Source organism: Monomorium pharaonis, chromosome 3 (genome assembly GCF_013373865.1).
Source record: "Monomorium pharaonis isolate MP-MQ-018 chromosome 3, ASM1337386v2, whole genome shotgun sequence".
Taxonomy (NCBI): domain Eukaryota; kingdom Metazoa; phylum Arthropoda; class Insecta; order Hymenoptera; family Formicidae; genus Monomorium; species Monomorium pharaonis.
In genome coordinates, this window is record NC_050469.1 from 4,353,017 (window position 1) to 4,375,856 (window position 22,840).

General features: G+C 31.4%; 3 protein-coding genes across 6 annotated transcripts; 2 read left to right on the forward strand and 1 right to left on the reverse strand.

Moving 5' to 3' along the window:
* Positions 1-246: 246 nt before the first annotated feature.
* LOC105837293 (DNA mismatch repair protein Msh2) lies at positions 247-17,605 on the reverse strand. 2 transcript variants are annotated; one of them, XM_036285007.1, is made up of 16 exons: positions 17,486-17,605; positions 16,846-17,211; positions 16,724-16,773; positions 5,964-6,087; positions 5,349-5,605; positions 4,963-5,130; positions 4,661-4,849; positions 3,915-4,309; positions 3,613-3,824; positions 2,970-3,287; positions 2,663-2,884; positions 1,919-2,151; positions 1,661-1,752; positions 1,311-1,533; positions 1,140-1,232; positions 664-819 (listed from the first exon to the last, which is right to left on the reverse strand). In XM_036285007.1, the coding sequence occupies exons 2-16, from the start codon at positions 16,877-16,879 to the stop codon at positions 664-666; spliced, it is 2,766 nt and encodes a 921-aa protein (XP_036140900.1). In that variant the 5' UTR covers positions 16,880-17,211; positions 17,486-17,605. The 2 variants fall into 2 exon arrangements, with proteins under 2 accessions (XP_012537376.1, XP_036140900.1); XM_012681922.3 differs by lacking the exon at positions 17,486-17,605 and having other exon boundaries at positions 247-819; positions 16,846-17,392.
* Positions 8,841-15,990, forward strand: LOC105837292. Its single transcript, XM_036285006.1, has 2 exons — positions 8,841-8,945; positions 10,299-15,990. Exon 2 carries the CDS (start codon positions 10,306-10,308, stop codon positions 15,466-15,468), a length of 5,163 nt encoding a protein of 1,720 aa, XP_036140899.1. The 5' UTR covers positions 8,841-8,945; positions 10,299-10,305; the 3' UTR covers positions 15,469-15,990.
* LOC105837294 (sorting nexin-6) lies at positions 17,601-22,139 on the forward strand. 3 transcript variants are annotated; one of them, XM_028194771.2, is made up of 11 exons: positions 17,601-17,766; positions 17,904-17,954; positions 18,292-18,507; positions 18,889-19,010; positions 19,258-19,394; positions 19,478-19,785; positions 19,869-20,051; positions 20,259-20,276; positions 20,905-20,968; positions 21,166-21,251; positions 21,329-22,139. In XM_028194771.2, the coding sequence occupies exons 1-11, from the start codon at positions 17,761-17,763 to the stop codon at positions 21,377-21,379; spliced, it is 1,242 nt and encodes a 413-aa protein (XP_028050572.1). In that variant the 5' UTR covers positions 17,601-17,760; the 3' UTR covers positions 21,380-22,139. The 3 variants fall into 3 exon arrangements, with proteins under 3 accessions (XP_028050572.1, XP_028050578.1, XP_028050570.1); XM_028194777.2 differs by lacking the exon at positions 20,259-20,276; XM_028194769.2 differs by lacking the exon at positions 17,601-17,766 and having other exon boundaries at positions 17,895-17,954.
* Positions 22,140-22,840: the final 701 nt, after the last annotated feature.

Sequence of the window (22,840 nt, forward strand, 5' to 3'; positions counted from 1 at the left end):
TTTTCCTTGCTTTCGAAATTTTTTTTTAATGTATTCAATTCAGTTTCAAAAACTGGTTAACAATGTTGTGTAGTGTTAGCAAATTACTAATTATGAATAATTATTAATATTGAAATAATGATGTATAACGAGTCGGTTTGAAACAATTAGTAATTGTTTTGTATATTAAATTATGATTGAATGATTGATTGATGAATTAGTAATTAAGTAATTATTAGCAAACAGGAATAATAAAGTTGAATATAATGCACTTGTACAATATTTATTTAATGAAAAATATCTACATCTTTCTTCTTTATATTTGATTCAGTTAATCTATAGACTAAAAATAATACTGCTTGGTTGAATTCTTTTTTCGTATCTGCAACATATATGTGTAATACTTGATTTGAAAAACTAGTAATACTTTGATGTAAGGATTCTTGCAGGAGAAAACCTTGTTTTCCTTCAGCAATAAGACTTAACTATTTTTTGGACAGCATTAAATAAAAACGGATTCAAAGCTTTTACATTTCATAAGAAACTGTAAAATTAAGTTCTTCATTTCTATGTAAATTAATATTAAAAGTTTTAAAACTATTATTTCTAATGAGTATCTATAATGAGAAAAATCTTGTATATTCTTTGATTTATGTATCCATAGAGTGATATATAATTTTCGGTTTAAGAAGCAGTGAGTAATGCTTCGATGTAAGGATTCTTGTGGGAGAGAACGTCTTCTTTCAATGATGATATCTGACTCTCTAAGACCGCATCGGGTAAAGACTGGTCCAAAGTTTTACACTTCGTGAGAAATTGTGAAATAAGGATTTCACCCTCCTACAACAATGTTAAAAACTTTAAATTAAAATTACAATCTACATTAATAAAAAACTTGGATGCTCTATAACTTAGCATTTAATTTTATAGAAACATATTGCAACAACACATTTTATTTATTAATACAAATAAAACTAGAATATACAAATTGATAATAAAATATACAAATTGATAAATTAATTGATAAAAAGATAAGAAAGAGCTTTCACGTAAAATTGATACAAATATGCAAATATTTCTCTTGTATATTTATTCTGTATATAAATATTATCTCTATCTGTTATTTATTATTACAGATACAAATTAATAATAATAAATACCTGAATAATCTTCTGTTTCTTCTGAGGGTTATTAGATCCTTCAAAATCTATGCCCTGATAGTCTTCAAGTTCAGCTTGTTTTCTTTTAGCGAACTAAATAAAAGATCGTACAATAAATATAAAAAGAAAATTTTATAATATTTATTATGTGCACGTAAAATAAATACATACCTCTATTACATCTGGTGGAAAATTAGCCATTTTAGCGACATGAAGACCAAAACTTTGATCGCAAACCCCTAGCTTTACTTGATAAAGTAATGTCAATTTATTGTCCTCGACAAGAGCAGTAACATGTTGATTCTTTATAGTGGGTATATCTTCGGCTAATTTGGTTATTTCATGGAAGTGCGTGGCAAATAGACAGTATGATTTAATATCTCTCGCCAAATGCCTGAAGGAAAATGTATAATATAAAATATAATAAAAAATATTTTCAAATTACTTTTAATACTATCTTTTTAAGTAAATAAGTAATAATACTAATAAGCTAATTAAGTAATATAAATTATATTACTTACTCTGCTATTGCCCACGCTATACCACAACCCTCGTAAGTAGATGTACCTCTACCTAACTCATCGATTATTACAAGAGAATTACATGTCGCTGTCTAAAAGTATAAAAAAATTTTATCAGATTATATTGTATTTTTATCATTTTTTATGATTAATGATAATGAACTTGTTATAATTTTTTACAGTTAATGATATGACTACTATAATTTCTAATAATATAATAAAAATAAGAAGAAATAAAAATAATTAACAATAAATTACTTTTAAAATAGCAGCAGTTTCTATCATTTCCATCATAAAAGTCGACAATCCTTTCAACTGGGAGTCATCAGCTCCTATTCGAGCCAATATGCAATCCAATAACGATATAGTTGCTTTATCGCAAGGCACAAAACTGCCAATATGTGCCATTAACGCAGTTACGCCAACAGATCTAATATAAGTACTTTTACCTCCCATGTTTGGACCAGTAATAATGCAAAAATGACATTGATCTATAAAAAATAAATTTAATAGGAATTTAAAGAGTAATACATTTCACACGCACAATAAACGTAACTCAATAATAAATCCTTCACGGAACGATGGAAGATTCAAGTTCGAGTCTTAGCTGAGGTATTATTTTTCGCAGTAAATTATGTATAGTAATGTAGTAATAAGTATTTTTTTTCAGGCAGGGAGGGATTTTAAAGATACTTCCGAGCATCGATACTTAACTAGTAACTATGTTTCAAGACTGAAACGCAATTTTCGCGCAGTTTATATGAGCTAAGAATATTAAATTAATAAAAAAATTACATTCAGCACCAAGATACGCTGCAGACCTGAATAAGTAATCTTAAATTTATCTATACGTTTAAAATATTTATCGGTCGGAAAGAAAATCAATTTATTATTATTTAATAATAAATATAAATAAATATGGCAATTCTAATTATACTATTTTTATATAGTTTTATTATTTTAATTATATTGTTTCCATGGATTTAAATCTTGGATTCATACCTCTTTTAAAATCGATGTCATTAGCAATATAATCAACTCCTTGTTGCATTTCTAAACATGGGTGTCTGACTTGAATAAGATTTAATTCACCCTCTTCACTGGGGACCATTTTGGGGCGTACGTACATCTTATTAGCGCTTATTGCTGTAGAAGCAAAAGCAGTGAGAACGTCAAGGCATGCCAGCACGCTACCGATAGTACGCACTGTGTCACTATAGCCAGCTATAAACATAAAATTATGATATAGTTATATTAATATTATATTTTAATATTAAAATAATTTTTATTTAAAAAAGAGTTTACAAACCTGCAATTCCTACAATTTCCGCAATAATATCTTTCTGTCTCTCTAAGTATTTATTTTTGGTATCTATAAAATCATCATTCAATTCGTTTAATTTATTGTTTCGAAATCTTACACCACCTTTAACAGAATCCAGAATGGTGTAATGCTTTTTATTCCTAAGTATTTTTTCTTCTTTTAACGTAATACGGAAGTAATAGCCGAATTGTTGATTAGATTCTAATTTTATCGTTTTTCCTGCTTCTAAGCAAAGGTCATTCGCTGCCTTATTCAGTTGTCGCTGTATGGCTTCTTCCGTTTCAACCATTGCATCTTTTAAGGCTGTAATATTACAAAATTATGTATATATGGATACATACATATATATATACATGTGTGTGTGTGTGTGTGTGTGTGTGTGTGATTATTTATGTGTTAAATTTATTTAAAATAATAAAAACTAAAAAGAAAATATTATATACAAATATAAAATGTTCTAATCATATATATCTTTCCTGACAAAGTTAGATCTTTTCTTACTTAATTTAAATAATTAAATAATTAAAAATACTTTATCGATATCTAATTTAATGCATATTTTTTGAATAGTTTATATATTCTCTTAAAAGCTCATATATAATAATGAATCAAAATTCAAAACTCTTACTTTTTAAATCATCTGCAAATCTTGGATTCACCATAAATTCTCCCTTTTCAGCAGCATCTAAATCGACTGTTTGTTCTACCAGCTGTTGAAATTTATCCATATCATCTATAAGTTCCTTTAATGGATCTATTATCATTGTTTTCAATGCTATCACATGTTCTTGCGAAAGCTGTTCCATTAGTTTTGGCAAATATGACACACACAAATAGATTCTAAAATATGATACATATGATAAACATATCAATATATAGTTAACACTATTTTGATTTAATCATGACGATAGCCATTACTTTCTAGCTTACTTATAACAATCTTGCAACGTCGACTTCTTCCTAGCCAGTTTCTTTCCAAGCTGTTGCAAATCCGGTATACGTTTTAAGTAGTCATCACTAAGAACGGATCTCAGTTCATTATTTTGCACTAACAGCTCAACAATATCATGTCGCTCCTTTATTAAGGATAAATCCCTAAGAGGCTGTCGAACCCATTGCGCGATCAATCGGTGTCCCTGCGCAGTTCTACATTTATCTAATAATGTTAAAATACTGGCAACTGGATTTCCATGTAAGTTGAAAATTGTATCAGCATGTGGTTCGATGTTAAGAGCTTTTATTGCCGCAGAATCCAATCTTATATATCGTGACTGCTCGATTTGATTCAATTTAAATTGATTTATATTACCTTCATCTGATGTTAACTGGCAAAAATTTACTACATAAGAAACATGTAGTACTAAAAGTAATATAAGATGTTATCTTTATCATAAATTTTAATAATAAATATTGTATTAATTCTTTCAAATATAAATTTAATGCTAATGTGTAATTTATTGTAACTCTTTGTATTTTTAGTATTATAATAATGAAAATAATATATCCATGTTTTTAATTTGTTGTGCGTTTTTAATTGTTAAATGTCTTTTTAGATTTATAAATTTTTGTTTTTATTATAAGAAATAATCAAATTTATTAAAAAATATATTATCAAAATTTGTGATAGAGATGTAATATTCTATATTTTTATAAAGAAATTATATAAGAATATTTACGTCTAAATATTTAATAAGAGCAGATGTTGCATTCATAGCTAAATTTAAATTAATTTCAGGTAACGATTGTGCATTTTGTTTTTGTCCCTTTTTAAATTTTATTAACGTGTTTAAGTCATCTATAATCGAATCGCTGGCAAATTCAGTTTTTTTTCGTAAAGTAATCATCACGTTATTTCTTTCCACTAACTGAAAAATAAATACAAAATTATAACATTAAAAATATAGCAAAATATTTTAGTAAAATGTATAATGATTGCATATTTTAAAAACGCATTTCATATTTTTTACATTTTACATACTTGCTTGAGAGTTTGAAATTCATAACTGCCTTCTCCTTGAATTAACAAACATTCTTTTGGAGCGAGAGTTACAATAAGCGCTTCTAAATTCGAAAATGATTCGTTATCTTGAAATTCAGTGACCGAAATTAAGGTTGAAATGACGTCTACACAACTTAAGCCAACGACCTGCAAAATTTATATACGTACTATTCTCTCTATATACTGTATAATTTCAAAAATATTTTAATTTAATTATATCTGTATGTTAGAAAAAATCATAATTACAATTAATCGTAATGTAAAATTGATTTTATAAGATACAAGTATGTATAAATTATTATGTTAGAATATTGTGTGCAATACTTTAACAGGAATCTATATTTCATCATGCACGATGAACTCACTCTGGACTTTCCTTCTGTACCCAGTTTCACAGCTATTACGGATACACCCACAGCTACGTCATTATTGCCGAACAAGATATCTTCAAACTGAGACAGATTGCCAGGCGAACCTTTGTACTCCAAGATCCAGTTTTGATTTTTAGTCGTGCCTTGATTAACATAAACTTCAACTCTGTATTGTTTTACTAATAACAAATCGCGCACAAATGTCTCGAAATGATTTTTGTTGAGAATAACTCCTTCCGTTTTATGCGGCTCTGTGAAAAAAAAGTTGTAACATTAGTTCCATTTTTAATTTAAAAATGGTCATTTAAAACTCAGATAATTTAGCTCAGTTAAGCAAAATAGTTATAAAGAATCAAATATACGATAAATGTGTTAGAAAGTATCACACAATTCTACTTTTTTAAATATTTAAAATTAAAACTAACATGCGTGAATATAAAAATATAAAGAGATTTGAATATATCAAAATCAGAATACTTTAAAATAAAAAATGAATTTTTATCTCATTGAATATTTGTATCTTATTAGAATACGTTCTTTTAAAAAAAATCTAAGACATATCTTCAGTTTAACTATTGAAAAATTATTCAACTTCTAAATGATACTTACCAGCTCCAATCATTTTACAAACAGACGTTGTTTTAAATACTTCTTGTGCGGCAAAAAGAGCATCGTTTCCATGTACCGTATAATAGTCTAATCTATTAAAGAAGCGTATCGTGGTATCAAGTTTCTGAAATACAAATTATTACGTGTAAAAATGTAATTATCAAGTCAACGGTTTTTGAATTTCTACTGTAAAATACACATATGTAATTTCTATTGCAAAATACAGAAATGTTTTTTAGAGCATTGGGCATTACTGAAACAATGTGCTTTCATTAAATTATCTTCGACATTCGAAAAAATATTTGAAACGATGCATGAGACGAATTGAGAGCACATAATACGTCATTGGATTATATGTATATTGAATCTGATGCTATATAAATTGGCATTTAAATTATCCTTGACCTCTTTGCGTAACGGTGCAAGCTTTCAGAGAGAAGCATATAATTTTTAAAAATAATATTTCTCATGGTAACTTTGAGACCGCACATTTGCATTTCTAAATATATATTAATGATTATATATTCTTCAACTATACATATAAGAGAATAGATTTTTCAGATAACTTTTTTTAAGAAATGTGCTATAATAGTACGATAAATTCAAAGACACTTAAAATAATATTTAACATTTAAAAAATTGGATCAAAAAATTCTATTTAGAAGATACAATTAGTTAATAATAATTAATAAATAAAATTTTTGTTTGACTTTTATTCTGCTGTTTTATTTTATAATTTGCTGCTCTATTTTATTATTTTATAATTAGCTACGACATTGCGCGTCATTTGTTTCTATAATATATTTTACAATTATTTGGGATTATACATTGTTTGTGAATTACTGTCATATATTTCATATTTCCAAGAAATTAAAAACCTTGCCTACAGTATCTGTAGGTCAATGCCTATCGAGAGGTCAAAGTATCACAGGTCGTCATAACACCGATGCGTTGTGATTTTATATAAGTTTGAAATTTAAAGAAATATTTTACTAGCGCCATAAAATTTTTCATATAATTATTCCTGTTCACGCAATTTCTTTTAACTTTCGACAAACGATTAAAATAAATATTCTTTTATCTACTTTGCTCAGAAACATTATCAATGTTCTAAGACTAAAAGTTTTTAATATATAAAATATTACATAAAGTGTATTTATATTAAAATTAAGCAAATCAATTTTACATAATTTTTATTATGTACATTATCATGTAAAAATTTTAATGTTTATTGTCAATACTTAATACTTATAGCTAAACAGCATATTTTTTAAACAAGTTTTCGAACAAATAAATCATTAACACTCAAACGAGAAAAATATAGAAAAAAGAAGTGATATGCTAACTGTAGTCATTGAACGATAATAAATAGATAAAAATAAACTAGCTCTTTAATGTAAATCTTAATGACAGAATATGTAAGAATATCTGGGTTTTCATATACATTAATTTTTCAAATGGGGAATCCCAACAGCTTCAATGACACTTATATTCAGGTCACGAAGTGGTCCACATTGTGGAAGTATCATTCATTCTTAGTATGATAAAAGAAAGATCAGAGTTCATATTCTAGGAAGGTCAGTAATTTCTGGACCATTGTTCTTTTGTTCTTAATTATCTGTTTTCTGGATTTTTATATTTATATTTCTATATATTATATTTCTGTATATATTTATAAAAAGTTTGGGTTTTATAAAGAGCCCACTGTCGGAGTGGAAGCGCGAGAATACAATGTTATTGAAAGATTCGCGATACGAATAACGACCTTGAAATTGTTCTTAGTATGAATGAAAGTAAGCTTGATCGTCGTTACAAATTCAGAATGACTTAATCAATGACACATGAAATCAAATATGGAAAACCACTTGTTGCAAGCACTACCTGGAAATCGTCGCGTTACATCCATTACCATACATATACATACATATGTGAGCAGACAATGTATCATGCATTTACCTGTCAAGATGTGCAGTGCAACTTAAATTGAACAGGATATAAGATTAATAGAAGATAATGGAAGATTAATGAGATATAATAATATACTTTTTAAGCGTTGTATTTAAGTGTATCAATTTGCAATTATAAGTACGATAATTATCTTTATCCATTATTTTCTATTCTAACACATACTTTTTTAAAATAAACGACATATTTTCTACCAGACGAAGCAAATCTTTCAATATGATTGATTTTAATGTTTCATTAAAAAATTAAACATATTATATGTTCCTATAAAACAAAATTTATAGGAATGTATAATTTGGTATCATTTATTTTTTATTCTATAATAAAAAATAAGAGAGAGAGAGAGAGAGAGAGAGAACTATTTAAACACATGTAATAAAGAATAAGCCTTATTTGATTATAGCTAGATCCTTGTGCTGATATTTACTTGTCATTTTATATATTTTAAAAACTGTTTAATTTGAAAGAGTTCCAAAGACCTGATATGATTCATAACTTCAAATTTACAATAAGAATATAATGATAAAAATATATATTTATAACATCAAAAATAAAATTAATATAAGAATATATAATTTGATGTTGTTTATTCTTATATAAAGAATATTTTTTATAATAAAAACAAATACGTTGTAAAAGAAAATTTGAAAATTAAGATTCAAAAACGCCAATATAATCTATATATAACTTTGATTCTACAATAAAGATTTATATTAAAAACAAATTAATATAAGAATATATGTTTCTGACACTTACGTCAACGGTAGAACTCAATCTTATATTGAGAATTGTATACGATAAGAACAAGTCTAAACTGTGATGGAGAAGAAGAAAAGATCGCTAATATGTGTAAGAGCGAAAAAGAATACTCCGAGAATCATCGGTAAGAAGAAGGGGCAGAGCACATAAATGGATTTGCGGTAATCTTCTTCTGCTATATATGAGCCTACAGTGTTAGTGAAAACATCTCCGCATTATCAACTGAATTATAAGTGTTTCTCGATCTTTCATTATAAGGTAATAAAATATAATATTGTTATTTTAATGACAGATGTGAATTAAGTGTACAAATAAACGTTGTGTGTTGACAGTGAATGCGAAATCTCAAATATGCATTAAATTCAATATAGATAGTCAATCAATAAACAAAATGAGAGTTGTCTTCTTATTGTTATTACTTGTGGTATGATGCAAGTATTTTTTAATACAATGTAAACAATAAGACCACTTAGCTTCATTCAAAATATCTTATTTTATTTAACAAAATACATTCCACATATATCTTTTATGTAATTGCCACAGAATTAAATGGATTAAAATTTTTATAATTTAGAACTTTTTTAAAAAAAGATATAGGTAAAAAGTTATATTACTATATCTTCATAATATTAAAATAAAAATTTTGATCGAGAAAAGTCAACCAATACCATTATAGCTTATGTGTTATCTTTTCTTTATCGTTTATCGCATAGTCTGACTTTGCTAAAGTTTTTTATGTAAATTACATCACACATAATTTTCGCGGAACAGCAGATCTTGACGTTCCCAACAAATAAAATAACCTTGTGTTAACATAGAGAAAGTAGAGAATATTTTCTAGAAGAATATCAAAATACAAAAATATATGTTTTTCGAAAACTCCTATAAAAGAATGATCTTTTTCGTTATATATATTTTCTATATACATTTCTTTTAATATTTTCTATAATGTTTTGTAAAAAACTAATTCCATTTACTTCTAATTAAAAAATAAATGTTTTTCATATTACTGTCTATAACATATAACAAAAAATATACATAATTCAATGTATTAAAAAATATTAAATTTAAAAAATTATATCAAAAATTAAAAAAACAATTTTCATCTTGTTTAATTCTCGGTTGCCACATCTTTGCCCAGCCATATCATTGTTATGTAGATTCAGCAGTTTTCAACGGATGCAGTTTCTAAATTAACTATTAGTTATATTAAAACAAAAAAATTTGTAAATAAACTTTAAAGTTTCTGAAATGTATCAACATTATTTCAAAGTCAAAATTCAGCTAACTTAGGGCTACCGGTTGTACCAACTTCTTGGTAAACTTATCTACCAGGTAAGCATGTATCTATCTTCATTTTTCTTAAATAAATAAAGACAGATATATTTACCTGATAGCTAAGTTTACCAAGAAGTTGGAACAACTGACCCTTAGTGGTTGAAAAAATTCCAAAAGATATATATTGCCAAAGTTGATGTATGGATTCATGGAATCCACAACACAACCAAGGATTAAATATTATCTCTAAAAGAGATGTTGTGTTTTATATTTACAGGAAAAAAAAACAAAGAAAATTGTTTAGTATCTAACAATTTGTTTTTTATTTCATAGAGATCGGATGGGAATAATGGCGATAGGACAGATAATCGTTTTATCCGCGTTAGTTGCACAAACATTGTCAGCGCCAAGTGGTTGCATAGAAACCTGTAACTTTCTGGAAACAACCGTTCATCAAACATCGAGCGGTTATCAAGATCACGCGAGTTTAGTTCAAGGAAGAACGCATCTAAATAATCACGATTATGCTAGACCAGGAAACTGGACCGAACATAATCAGTACAATACAGACGGAGGGCATGGCAAGGTTCATGAAGAACGAGGACAATACGAAGAGGGGGCGAAAAGGGTAAGGTATTATAAGAAGAATTTTACTGCGACCTACGGCACGGATAGCGTAAACGGAGTGGACACAGCGGAATTAAGCAAATTAAGCGACCATAGGTATGATTCGATACACGCGCCAAGTAGTCAGCATATCGATTCCCAAAGTGCATACGGCCTAGGACAGACAGTCTTGAAGGAAACCGGATACAATAGATTGCACAGTCAACAGACACAATCAATGTCGACGAGAATCGATAATAAGAGCGAGAGACTGGAAGATTTTGGGGAATACGACAGACATTCGCAGGTGAATCAACACGTTCCCAGCATCAATACTCAGACAATCGATACGCAGCATCATGTTGAAACTCCCGATAATTGGAGGAGAGTAAACTCTTATAAAACCGACGGAGGTCATGGACACGTCTTCGAGGAGGAAGGTCAATACGTAACCGGGCCAAAGAAGATGCATTATTATAAGAAAAACTACACTTCTAGTTACAGCACCGGCGTTCCTCAAGGCAACATTGGCTCGACGACACTGGACGAATTACACAGCAAACTGCAAAGGAACTTACAAAAAGATCTCGACAGTTTTAGAAGGGACTTTCATGAAGTCTCTAGTATTGGACATACTGCCGCTACCACGCATGTAGGTTCGACAGTAGGCTTGACTCAGGAAGCTGTCGGTTCCCATGATCTGCAAACTGCCGAGAGCGACAGTTACAGGCAACATTCGGGCTATCAGAGCGTCCCGTCCACCGGAAGTATGCATCATTATACTGATCAGCAGCAGAGAGAAACGCTCACTGATGTAAGGCATCAATTACCATATACGTATCCTACCGCGGGCGCAGATACGTATGGCACAAAAAAAAGCTATCAGAGTTACGAGACCCACTCGTCCCGAGTACTTCCCGTGTCTCAATCGAGTCACTTACCTTCCAGTTACGTGCAGGTTCCCAGAGACAATTATCAAACGAGTTACCACAATGCTCATTCGAGACATCATCTGGACGAGACCCAACGCGCGGAAGTCTTGGGTGCGCATCAGACCAGCGTACTTCAGAATCAGTTGCTCACAGACTCCCAACGTGTATATAACCCGCATTCAAGTCACGTCACTTATCCCAACAGACACAGCGAAACGAGACAGTACGAGGAGCACTGGAGATCTTCCAGTCAGACCGGGGGAAGCGTAGTTCCCGAGAGGACTATCGTGGACCATTCCGGGCACCACGGTGTTGCTCATTCGGAAAGAGCACATTATGATCAGAACGCGTATAGCGAACATCGCGGACATCATACCGTCCAGGGATACGGGTCCCATGCGAATAGTGGGAGTAGTTATGTTCCTGCTTATAGAGCGAGTTCGGGACAACTCGTCACTGGATCACTGGATTTAGGCCACGGGTCGCACGGTGCCGACTGCACCGAGGAGACTCATCAACAATATCAGCAACATGAAACCAGATACCATAGAAAATACAAGCGAGACGATCATCACGGCAACGTGCAGCAACACCAGACAATCGACAATGATAATTTTACGCAGCAAAACCAGGAATTTGGTCAAGAAACGCAACAGTTGGAAGACATGACACATCAGAACGAACAATTTACACAGCAGACACAATTTGATGATTTCACGCAACAAACGAGTGGTAAACTTGAATTTGGTCAGCAAACTGTTGATAATCACAACTTGGACAATTTAATGCAGCAAAGTGAACAATTCACGCAGCAAACAGAAGGTCAGCTTGAATTTGGTCAGCAAACCGTTGATAGTCAGCACTCAGACAATTTAATGCAACAAAATGAACAACTCACACAGCAGACGGAAGGTGAGCTTGAATTTGGTCAGCAAACCGTTGATAGTCAGCATTTGGACGATTTAACACAACATAATGAACAATTCACACAGCAGACGGAGGGTCAGCTTGAATTTGGTCAACAAACTGTCAATCATCCGCGCTCAGAGGATTTAACGCAGCAGACACAAGAAATCAATCTCTCGCAACAATTGAGTGATAAAATTAAATTCGGTCAACAATCTGTTGATACTGAGCATTTGGACGATTTAACACAGCACAGCGAACAATTCACGCAGCAGACAGAGGGTCAGCTTGAATTTGGCCAACAAACTGTAAATCATCCGCACTCAGAGAATTTGATGCAGCAGACACAAGAAACCAATCTCTCGCAACAATTGAGTGATAAAATTGAATTCGGTCAACAATCTGTTGATAGTGAGCATTTGGACGATTTAACACAACATAATGAACAATTCACGCAGCAGACAGAGGGTCAGCTTGAATTTGGCCAACAAACTGTAAATCATCCGCACTCAGAGAATTTGATGCAGCAGACACAAGAAACCAATCTCTCGCAACAATTGAGTGATAAAATTGAATTCGGTCAACAATCTGTTGATAGTGAGCATTTGGACGATTTAACACAGCACAGTGAACAATTCACGCAGCAGACAGAGGGTCAGCTTGAATTTGGCCAACAAACTGTCAATCATCAGCGCTCAGAGGATTTGACGCAGCAGACACAAGAAACCAATCTCTCGCAACAATTGAGTGATAAAATTGAATTCGGTCACCAACCTGTTGATAGTGAGCATTTGGACGATTTAACACAGCACAGCGAACAATTCACGCAGCAGACAGAGGGTCAGCTTGAATTTGGCCAACAAACTGTAAATCATCCGCACTCAGAGAATTTGATGCAGCAGACACAAGAAACCAATCTCTCGCAACAATTGAATGATAAAATTGAATTCGGTCAACAATCTGTTGATAGTGAGCATTTGGACGATTTAACACAGCACAGTGAACAATTCACGCAGCAGACAGAGGGTCAGCTTGAATTTGGCCAACAAACTGTCAATCATCAGCGCTCAGAGGATTTGACGCAGCAGACACAAGAAATCGATTTCTCACAACAACCGAGTGGTAAACTTAAAAATGGCCAGCAAAATATTGATAATCAACATTTTGAAGATTTAATGCAACAAAGTGAACAGTTTGTGCATCAAACACAAGGATCTGATGATTTTTCACAACAGACGAATGGTAAAATTGAATTTGGGCAGCAAACTGATGACACTCAACTACTAAAGCAATTTATACAACGTACTGCAAGGTCGGATGATCCAACGCAACAAACTCAACTAGGTAATAAACATTTAGATAATTTAGCACAACAGAGCGAACAGATTTCACAGCAGACAGAGGGTCAACTTGAATTTGGACAACAAATTATTGGTAATCAGCATTTAGAACACTCGACACAGAAAAATGAACAATTTGCACAGCAGACAGTAGGATCGGACGATTTTACTCAACAATCCGTTGGTAATCTGGAATTCGGTCAACAAATACAATCGATAAATAAACCTACCAAGCCAAAAAGTCAACGTATAGAGGAATTTAATGAACAAAGTGAAGATTTCACTCAACAAGCAGGAGAATTTAACGAGTTCACGCAACAAACAATGGGACACATAGAATTTGGACAATTGCAACAACCGCACAAATCTGACAAACCAAAAGTCGACAACCATCATTTGGAAGATTTTACTCAACAGAATGAAGACTTCACTCAACAAGTTGGAGGATTCAATGATTTCTCGCAACAGACGACAGGACACTTGGAGTATGGGCAACAAAGAGAACAACAGCAAAACCCTAGCTGGCCGAGACATAATTCTCAACGCTTAGAGCATTATTCTCAACGAAATGAATGGGATACAAACAATTTTTCGCAACAATCGGATCAATATCCGTCCTACAACAATTTTAATCAAGATTTTACTCAACAAGTTAATCAAGATCGATCAGCAATTGGTGTAAAATCAGCACCAAAACGAAAACCAAGACCTAGATATCAAAAACAGGATGTCATTCCATCACACGCAGATAGAACCGATACAACTGTTGATGACACTTTTAAACCAGTTGAAGTAAACCCAGAAGCTGATATAGACAACGTTCGCGACAGAATCATCGAATCTGGCAGTCGCGCAACATATCCTGGATCCAATCAACATACATCAAAAGTTATTTTCACTCAAGGAAGCAATGCATTTGACAATCAAAGGCAAAATATAGACAGTTTACATGGAATACACAACTCAAATGATGCTACAGTAGGCTTGCAATGGCATTATACTTATCATCCAAGTGACTTAACTAATATTGAAGGCTCACATGATGATTACTATCCTCGTCATAACGTTGGTTCCATATCGCAACAAACAGAAAATCTACAACAACAATCCAAACCATTTGACTTTAATTTTAACCAACGAGAAACACGAGACAAGGATACGTTAGAAGATAAACATCAAACTTCTCAATCATTGAGACATGACAAATACGATCAATGGTTGGGATCGTTCCAACAAACTGAAACGTCCCGCTTTGACAATCCGTTCAATAAAGAATCTGGCCAAACCGCAAAAGTAATTCCATTGCAACGCAATGAAAATTTACAGTTGACTTCAGAACAAGAGAGACAATCTACGCCGACTGCGGGGGAAACCAGAAATGAAATGGAGCCGCGCATTTTGCAAGCATATGGCGGAGGACCGTACGATGCGTCACACAATGATGAATTCTATAATAGAATTAGGCCGAATCCCAGTGCCACTCTGCCACCCTTGGATGGAGATGATCCATGGGACATCAGAGAAAAACCAAAGAACGTACATCCAGCATGGTCCACAGTGCGCAATACAGCAGAAATTGCAACTACAACAGAAGCGGTGGAAATTACAACGCAAACAATACAGACGACAACTCAGCCATCTTTCTGGAGAAGAGTTGGCCATAAAATAACCAGCACATACGACAAGGCTAAAGAAAAAGCCAAGGAAATCTTTGGCTAGATATCATATTTTACTTTAACAATTATTTACTTATTTATACACAAATAAATTCTTTTGTATTTTGAATTAAAGCACATTAAATTGTTACATTTATTTATATGAATAATGTATGTGTATTTTTGCAGTTATCAATTAAATCAAGGCGAATCAAGAATGAAACACATACATATATATATATATTTTTTTGAGTTCATATCTATAATATTCTAAATTAGTATTATAAAACATTATTGTAAAACTACTATAAAAAACAATTTTCATATTTCATACAAATAAAAATATCTTCTTTTTTAAGTCATGTCTTTTTTAAGTCTATTTTTATGCAGATAAATATGAAAAAAAGTTTCACTATGTCTACATTTTTATATGTGTTTATTCACGTCTATTACTGTATAAAACATTATCCTTTTAGCAATAATTAAAAAATACAAATAAAAGTAGAATCTAATACAGAAGCTAAATCTAATCGTATGTAATTTTCTTCTTAATTTTTATTCTTAATAAAAGATATTGACACTAGAATTAACAAAAAATTCTTTAACAGAATAAAATATTTTGTATAATCCAGAAAAATAAATTCTTTTTTATAGATTATCTCAGGGTACTATTAAAATATATATATAAATTTTTTTTATATATAAATTCTAATTGTCTATTTATTATAAATCTTTACTTATTGTAACTATTTTGTTTAAATGTTAAATCTGTCACGTAAATTAATGAAACAATATATTAAATCAACTTGAAAGAATAATGTTTATATCCATATTTAGGTATCAAATGTATTTATATCTTTACTTTTTTTATTTGGGTGTTGTGTAGAACATTTAAATAAGAAATTAGAAAAAATTTTTCATCTTTCACAAAAATCTAATAAAAATATTTTTGTTGTTATAATATTTTTACGTTCCACTAAATATTATATGACAGTATCAGCAAGCAATATTAAAATATACATCATTGATTTTACTTTAGTTATTATAATCTTTATAATTTCTTTTCAATCATATTTTCAAAATACAATTTATTAATAATCTAAATAAAAATTATAATCCAAATTGTAGCTATTCTCTATAAATTAAATAAACATTAAAAATTAATCAATAATGTGTTCATAAACAATGTAAGAATACATACATCAAGAATACAACATCAAAATTAAAGATATAATCAATGCATAAATAATAATAAAAGCTAAAGGATTTTGATGATACATCATATATAATTTAAACATTAATAATTTTGTATTACTCACTTCTGGAAGACTTTTGAAAAATCTGACAAAGCTCTGTTGCGTAGGAGGATCTAAAATAAACAATTATGTTGAAATTATAGTAATACCTCATAATTGTAATTAAATGAAACACTTTATTATACCCATGTTGAACTGTTGGTTAGGTTGCACTGCCATGTTTGCGAGATATAATGCAACACGAGCACTAAACGAAATACACCAATGATTGCTGTCAAAGGATCACTATTGAAAATTTACAAAATTTTTCTTCGCACACTCTCGATCATCAAACAAACGAAACAAACGCGAATGGCGGTAAAACGATCATCTTTTTGAGGTTATGGCACTTCCGTATTTTGAGATGTGCTCAGGGTGCGCTAGTATCAATTGGCCTGTGTAAAATTCTTTACACGATTGGTTCTTGCCTTTGGGATGCAATGCATATTCCGGACTACCCCAAGAGCTGTGTGCAGAGTATGTTTGACAAGGGATATCATTCCTGCCGATATCTGTACAGTAGTTCAATTTTGTTCATTATGTTTATTGAGTTTGATCATATGTGTAATATATGTATGTATTCGAGATGCATATAAACAACAGAATTTCTTCATTAAATAATTATTAATAAATATTTATATCAAATGTCAATAAGACACATTTGTACGTTAAGCCTTTTCTTTTATAATAACTTTCATTATTTTTATCATTACAAAATACATTTTATTTTATAAATATAACAACTGTGTCGCATGGATTATCGATGATAGTAAAATTGAAACGTACGTGTTAAGTATCTCGCTAAAATTATTCAAATTTAGCGGAAGGACGTCACATTGATTTAGTTCACCCCTATGTCTGTAGGAGACGCCCGTTTCGACGGGTGACTGTCAGGACTGTCTGCGTGGTCTGCCCTTCGACCCAGCGTGTCGAGAAACAGTCCGTTCGTTCGCCACAACTCGCCGCGCGACAGTTGTATATACGTTTATTTAGCGTGACGATCCTGTTAATCAAGTTGCCGTTAACCACTGTGTGTCGAGGGGACGACTCCAATCGACGCCATGATGGTAGGTGGAACCTGTTATCAATCGGTGACCGGCGGTCCGCTCGTCTGATCGCGTTCGATCGGCGCGAATTACCCGCAAGGTCTCCGTATTCTTCCCCTTCGGACGCGACTCTCTAATTACCTGAAAAAATGTTGCAGGACGGAATATGTGACACCACTGATATTTTAAATAGCGTGCCTCCCAAGAAGGTATTTATAGTGTCTTTCTCTCTCTATCGTATTTTCCGACAAGGTTTTTAAATTCATCGATTGATTAATCGCAATTATACGCAAATGCATCTTCGCTATGTAAAAGCTGCATTTGGGCGTAATGCGATTGATCAGTCGACGAATAAAAAAAACTCACGCTTTCCCTCAGAAAGTTCCCTTTTTTTGTCTCTCGCATGATAACGCGCACGATTTATCACAATTATCCTGTGCACCTCCCCTTTCTCCTCGTCTTCCCCCTCCTTGTGTTGTCGCATTCTCGATGACAGCTCGGCGCCGCCGTATTGCTCTCTGTTGATTATGAAACTGATACTTTTAGACAGTCCATGCTGATGCTGTAGACCTCTCGGATAAGTCTCTGCAGGTGGACATCTCAGATGCTCTCAGCGAGAAGGATAAGGTCAAATTCACTGTACATACAAAAACCACCCTACCTGAATTCCAAAAGCCAGACAACCTGGTTGTGAGACAACACGAGGAGTTTGTCTGGCTCCACGATCGATTCGAGGAAAATGAAGAATATGCTGGCTATATCGTATGTATGACATCTTTATGTTATTCTGACAGAATTCTTCTGATAAATAGCGGTTTAAGTGTAGGACACAATTTCCAGAGTCTGTGTGAAAAGTGCTAAGCATATGTATTGCTAGTAATAATAAATTCATTATGCACTTTGTTTCTGTTGCAATTTTTATGCTTTTATTGTCATTATTAAATCAAAATAGTGAAACGTTAAATAATCGTAGAAGAATGAAACCTTGATGTCAATATGCAATTTTATAATTTAAGTAAGAGAAAATGTCATTGCATTTTAAAATATTTTTTAACATCAAACTGGAAAAGAACAATTGTGCTTCTCGACGTTCAAACTGTTAACTTATATTTTTTTATGTAAATGTTGATACTGTTTCGACAGATTCCACCATGTCCACCAAGGCCAGACTTTGATGCATCTCGCGAGAAATTACAAAAACTCGGCGAAGGTGAGGGAAACATGACACGTGAAGAATTTAATAAAATGAAACAAGAACTAGAAGCGTGAGTGTTTTGTACATGTGCATTTATTTTGACTAGCATGATTTAGGCCCGGTTTCACAATCTTCGGTTACCTTAACCAACTGATTATTTCATTAGAATTGACTAATCGTATTTGTCGTATTAAGCGAAATTAACAAATGCGATTGGTTAATTCCAATAGAATAACCAGCCGGTTAATTTAACCAAAGTTTGTGAAACCAGCCCTTAATAGACTAATTTTACTATATTAATTTTTGTGATTTTGCAGAGAATACCTAGCCACATTCAAAAAAACTGTCGCCATGCACGAAATGTTCTTGACCAGGCTGGCACATCATCCAGTTTTTCGGAACGACCATAATCTAAGGGTGTTTTTAGAATACGATCAAGATCTTTGTGTGCGAGGTAATGCACACTTTTTTATGTATTCCGTACAATTATTACAATATATAGAAATTGAAATACTTACAGAACGCATTTTGTTGCAGGAAAAAATAAAATGGAAATGTTTGGTGGTTTGGTGAAGTCGTTCTCTAAAACTACCGATGAATATTATCTATCGGCTACAGTAAAAGATGTGAATGATTTCTTCGATCAAGAAATGACATTCCTTCAGACTTATCATCACAATTTAAAAGAGGCAACGAGGTTGGCTGATCGTCAAACAGCTAAACATAAAGACGTAGCAGATTCATATATAAAGATTTCCACCAATCTTTTACAGTTAGCCACAACAGATACTGGAAAACTCGAAAGATTTTTAACTAAAATCGCCGAAACTTTCGAGAAATTACGAGTAAGGCCATATTGTATAAGGCAATTTCTCAAAATTTTTATTTCAACTAAATTAAATCCATTACAAAAATACTTTTTTTGCAGAAAGTTGAAGGACGGGTAGCATCAGATGAAGATTTAAAATTATCAGATACTCTCCGTTATTATATGAGAGATACAGCTGCGGCTAAGAGGCTTCTCTTTAGAAGATTGAAAGCTTTACACGAGTACGAGTCTGCGAATCGTGCCCTTGAAAAAGCTCGTGCCAAAAACAAAGATGTTCATGCAGTAAGTGCACATTTTTCTATAATTCGTAATTTTATGTAATATTTTCAGCTAATTTTATTATAATAAAATACAGAAATGTAGGACAAGGGAACTAGATAAATATTTATTTACAATTAATTTCATAGTTAAATTGAAACTGCAGTTATTAAACGATTTATGATCATGAGTAGTATCTAATCAGAATTTTAATTTTTCTTGCTTTTCAAGGCACTGGAGGTTGCTGAGGTGTGTCATGTTGTTTGTGTCCTACATATTTTTCCGTTGTAGTGCTTCAAAAGTATTAGATTTTATTGCCAGCCTTATCATTAAGTGGATAAATTAAATATTAAAATACATTTACATTGAAATCAAAGTTTAATTACTATTAAATAAGTAAAGGAAAATATTTTAGAAATTCACATTATTTAAAATATTATGAATTTTATGATATTTTATGAATTTGTTTAATAATGTTAGAAAAAAATTTTGTTTCTTTATCCGGAAAATATATTTTACGAGATTTTTATTTTTTTATATACACAGATATATATTTACATAGTTAAAATGTAAAATATATTGGTAGAGACAATTGCGTTTTTTAAAACAAGATTGGCACAAGTTAGTTGCAGCACGGAAGTTTATCAGAAGTATTATGCATGAATGATGCATGCAATATTGAATGCAATATTGAATATTGTCTTGATAATTTAGATAATTTAGATTATTTATGATCTGGTAACACCTTTGGTAGAAATAATATAAGTTTTGCTGTTGAATATTACGTTAATATAACGTTATATAATTGCATCGAAAGTTTTAGATAAAAATGTATGTGTATTTAAAATTTTAATATTTAAAATTTATTTTTATCAAGGCGGAACAAGCACAGACTGAAGCATGTGAGAAATTTGAGCAGATGTCTGATAAAGGAAAAGAAGGTAAATAACATCTCTATCACTTGCTTGAAAGTCGTTCATTCAATATCATTTTGTAATAGAAAAATTGAATAAAGAAAATTGATAACATGTTCCATTTTACGAATATATGACACAAATAATAGAATAATATTGTTTATTCTCAGAGTCTTTAGAACATTGTTACTAACGCTTGTAACGTTTTTTTTTTTTTAATATAGAATTATTGGATTTCAAAACTAGGCGAGTAGCTGCATTTAAGAAGAATCTCATTGAGTTAACAGAGCTGGAAATAAAACATGCTAAAGTGAGTGTAATATTATTATTTTTGTAGTTATACTTAAATTTTACAGCATATCGAGAAGATAATGTCGTTATTTACAGTCGCATGCAGAACTGCTCAAGAAATGTTTATCTGTACTTCGGGAAGAGTGATCTAACCTTAGCGTTGCCATGGACAAACCTATGTGCATGCATTTTGTATGCAGATAACAGTTTATTTAAAATTAATATAATAGTCTGTAAAATACTATATATATTTTTTGTTATCTAAATTTACTAGATTTATCATGCTTTGGAAATAAAGTATTGTATTAATAGCTGCAAAGTGACTTCGAAAAACTGATGTTTACTATCATTGAGCTGTAAAAAAAAGCTGTACAAGTGCTACTATTGGTTTTGCTTAATAGATATTAAGAACTGCGATTTTATAACAGTTTGGATAATAATACGTGCGTTATGGGAAAGTAATGCACATTTGTATTATAAAAATAAATTAAATATTGTCGAGTCCCTTTGCAGCTTCGAACAAAGAGCCTGTTATACGTATGAAGGTTCTCTATATTAACAAATATATATATAGAAGAGATATATATATATATATATATATATATATATATATATACATGTATAAATAAGAATATATCCATATGAGCATGTTATTACTATATTGCTTAAGTTTAGGGAAATTTTGTGAAGGAGCGGTTGCTAATATGAAAGCTCAGGATGATTAAAGTTAATATAAACAATTAGATTTTCATATATAAACTTTCCAAATTTTTACGACGATACGCTAGTCTGACAAATAATTATTCATAAAATGCGTTCGTTTTAGAATTAGGAAACGAAACAATGCAGCAATGATTAAAGGGACCTTGAAACGATTTATAATAAAGTGCAATTATACTTTTCATTATAGCGTTGTAAAGCAACATCTGTAATCTTGTGTTTTTTTTTTGTATGTCGGATAATTTAATCATCCTTTTTTCTTTTTATGGATGAAAAAAAGGGAAATCTACTTTACGTTGTTACCTACTTATATTGTTAACGAAAGTAAAAAATCGTGGATAAATAATTCACATGATTATTTTCGTAAGTTTTTATTGAATCGAATCATTTTCTTTTCTATAATACATGATTGCAGACATATACTGAGAAATTCATAAGTTGTAAGAGTTTTATCGTTTAATTCTTTAAGAATTAATTCGAAATTCCACCGTAATGTACCGTACATTATCGTCTTATCCTTAATGTCAGTAGATCCTATGAGTATCCTATGAGTGAGTGCAGATAAACGCGCTGCGATACGGACAATGTCGTATCCCGTTTATCGTACGCCGGTCTTAATTTGGTATTGTTACACCGTAAAGTTAATCTTAATAATAACGAACAGTAAAGACGACGCAATAGAAAATACCTTTGGTACATAAAAGTCGCGCTGAAAAACGTCTCGCTCTTTTCACGCCTGGTCTCTATTTTCTGTTCTATCGAATTGTGAATTGTACACCATGAATCGAACATACTTGCAAAAATGATACTAGTATACACAATTTCAGTGTGACAGTATTGCTCTTTTATTTTCTATGTCACTTGGAGAACGAGTTCTATCTATGATAA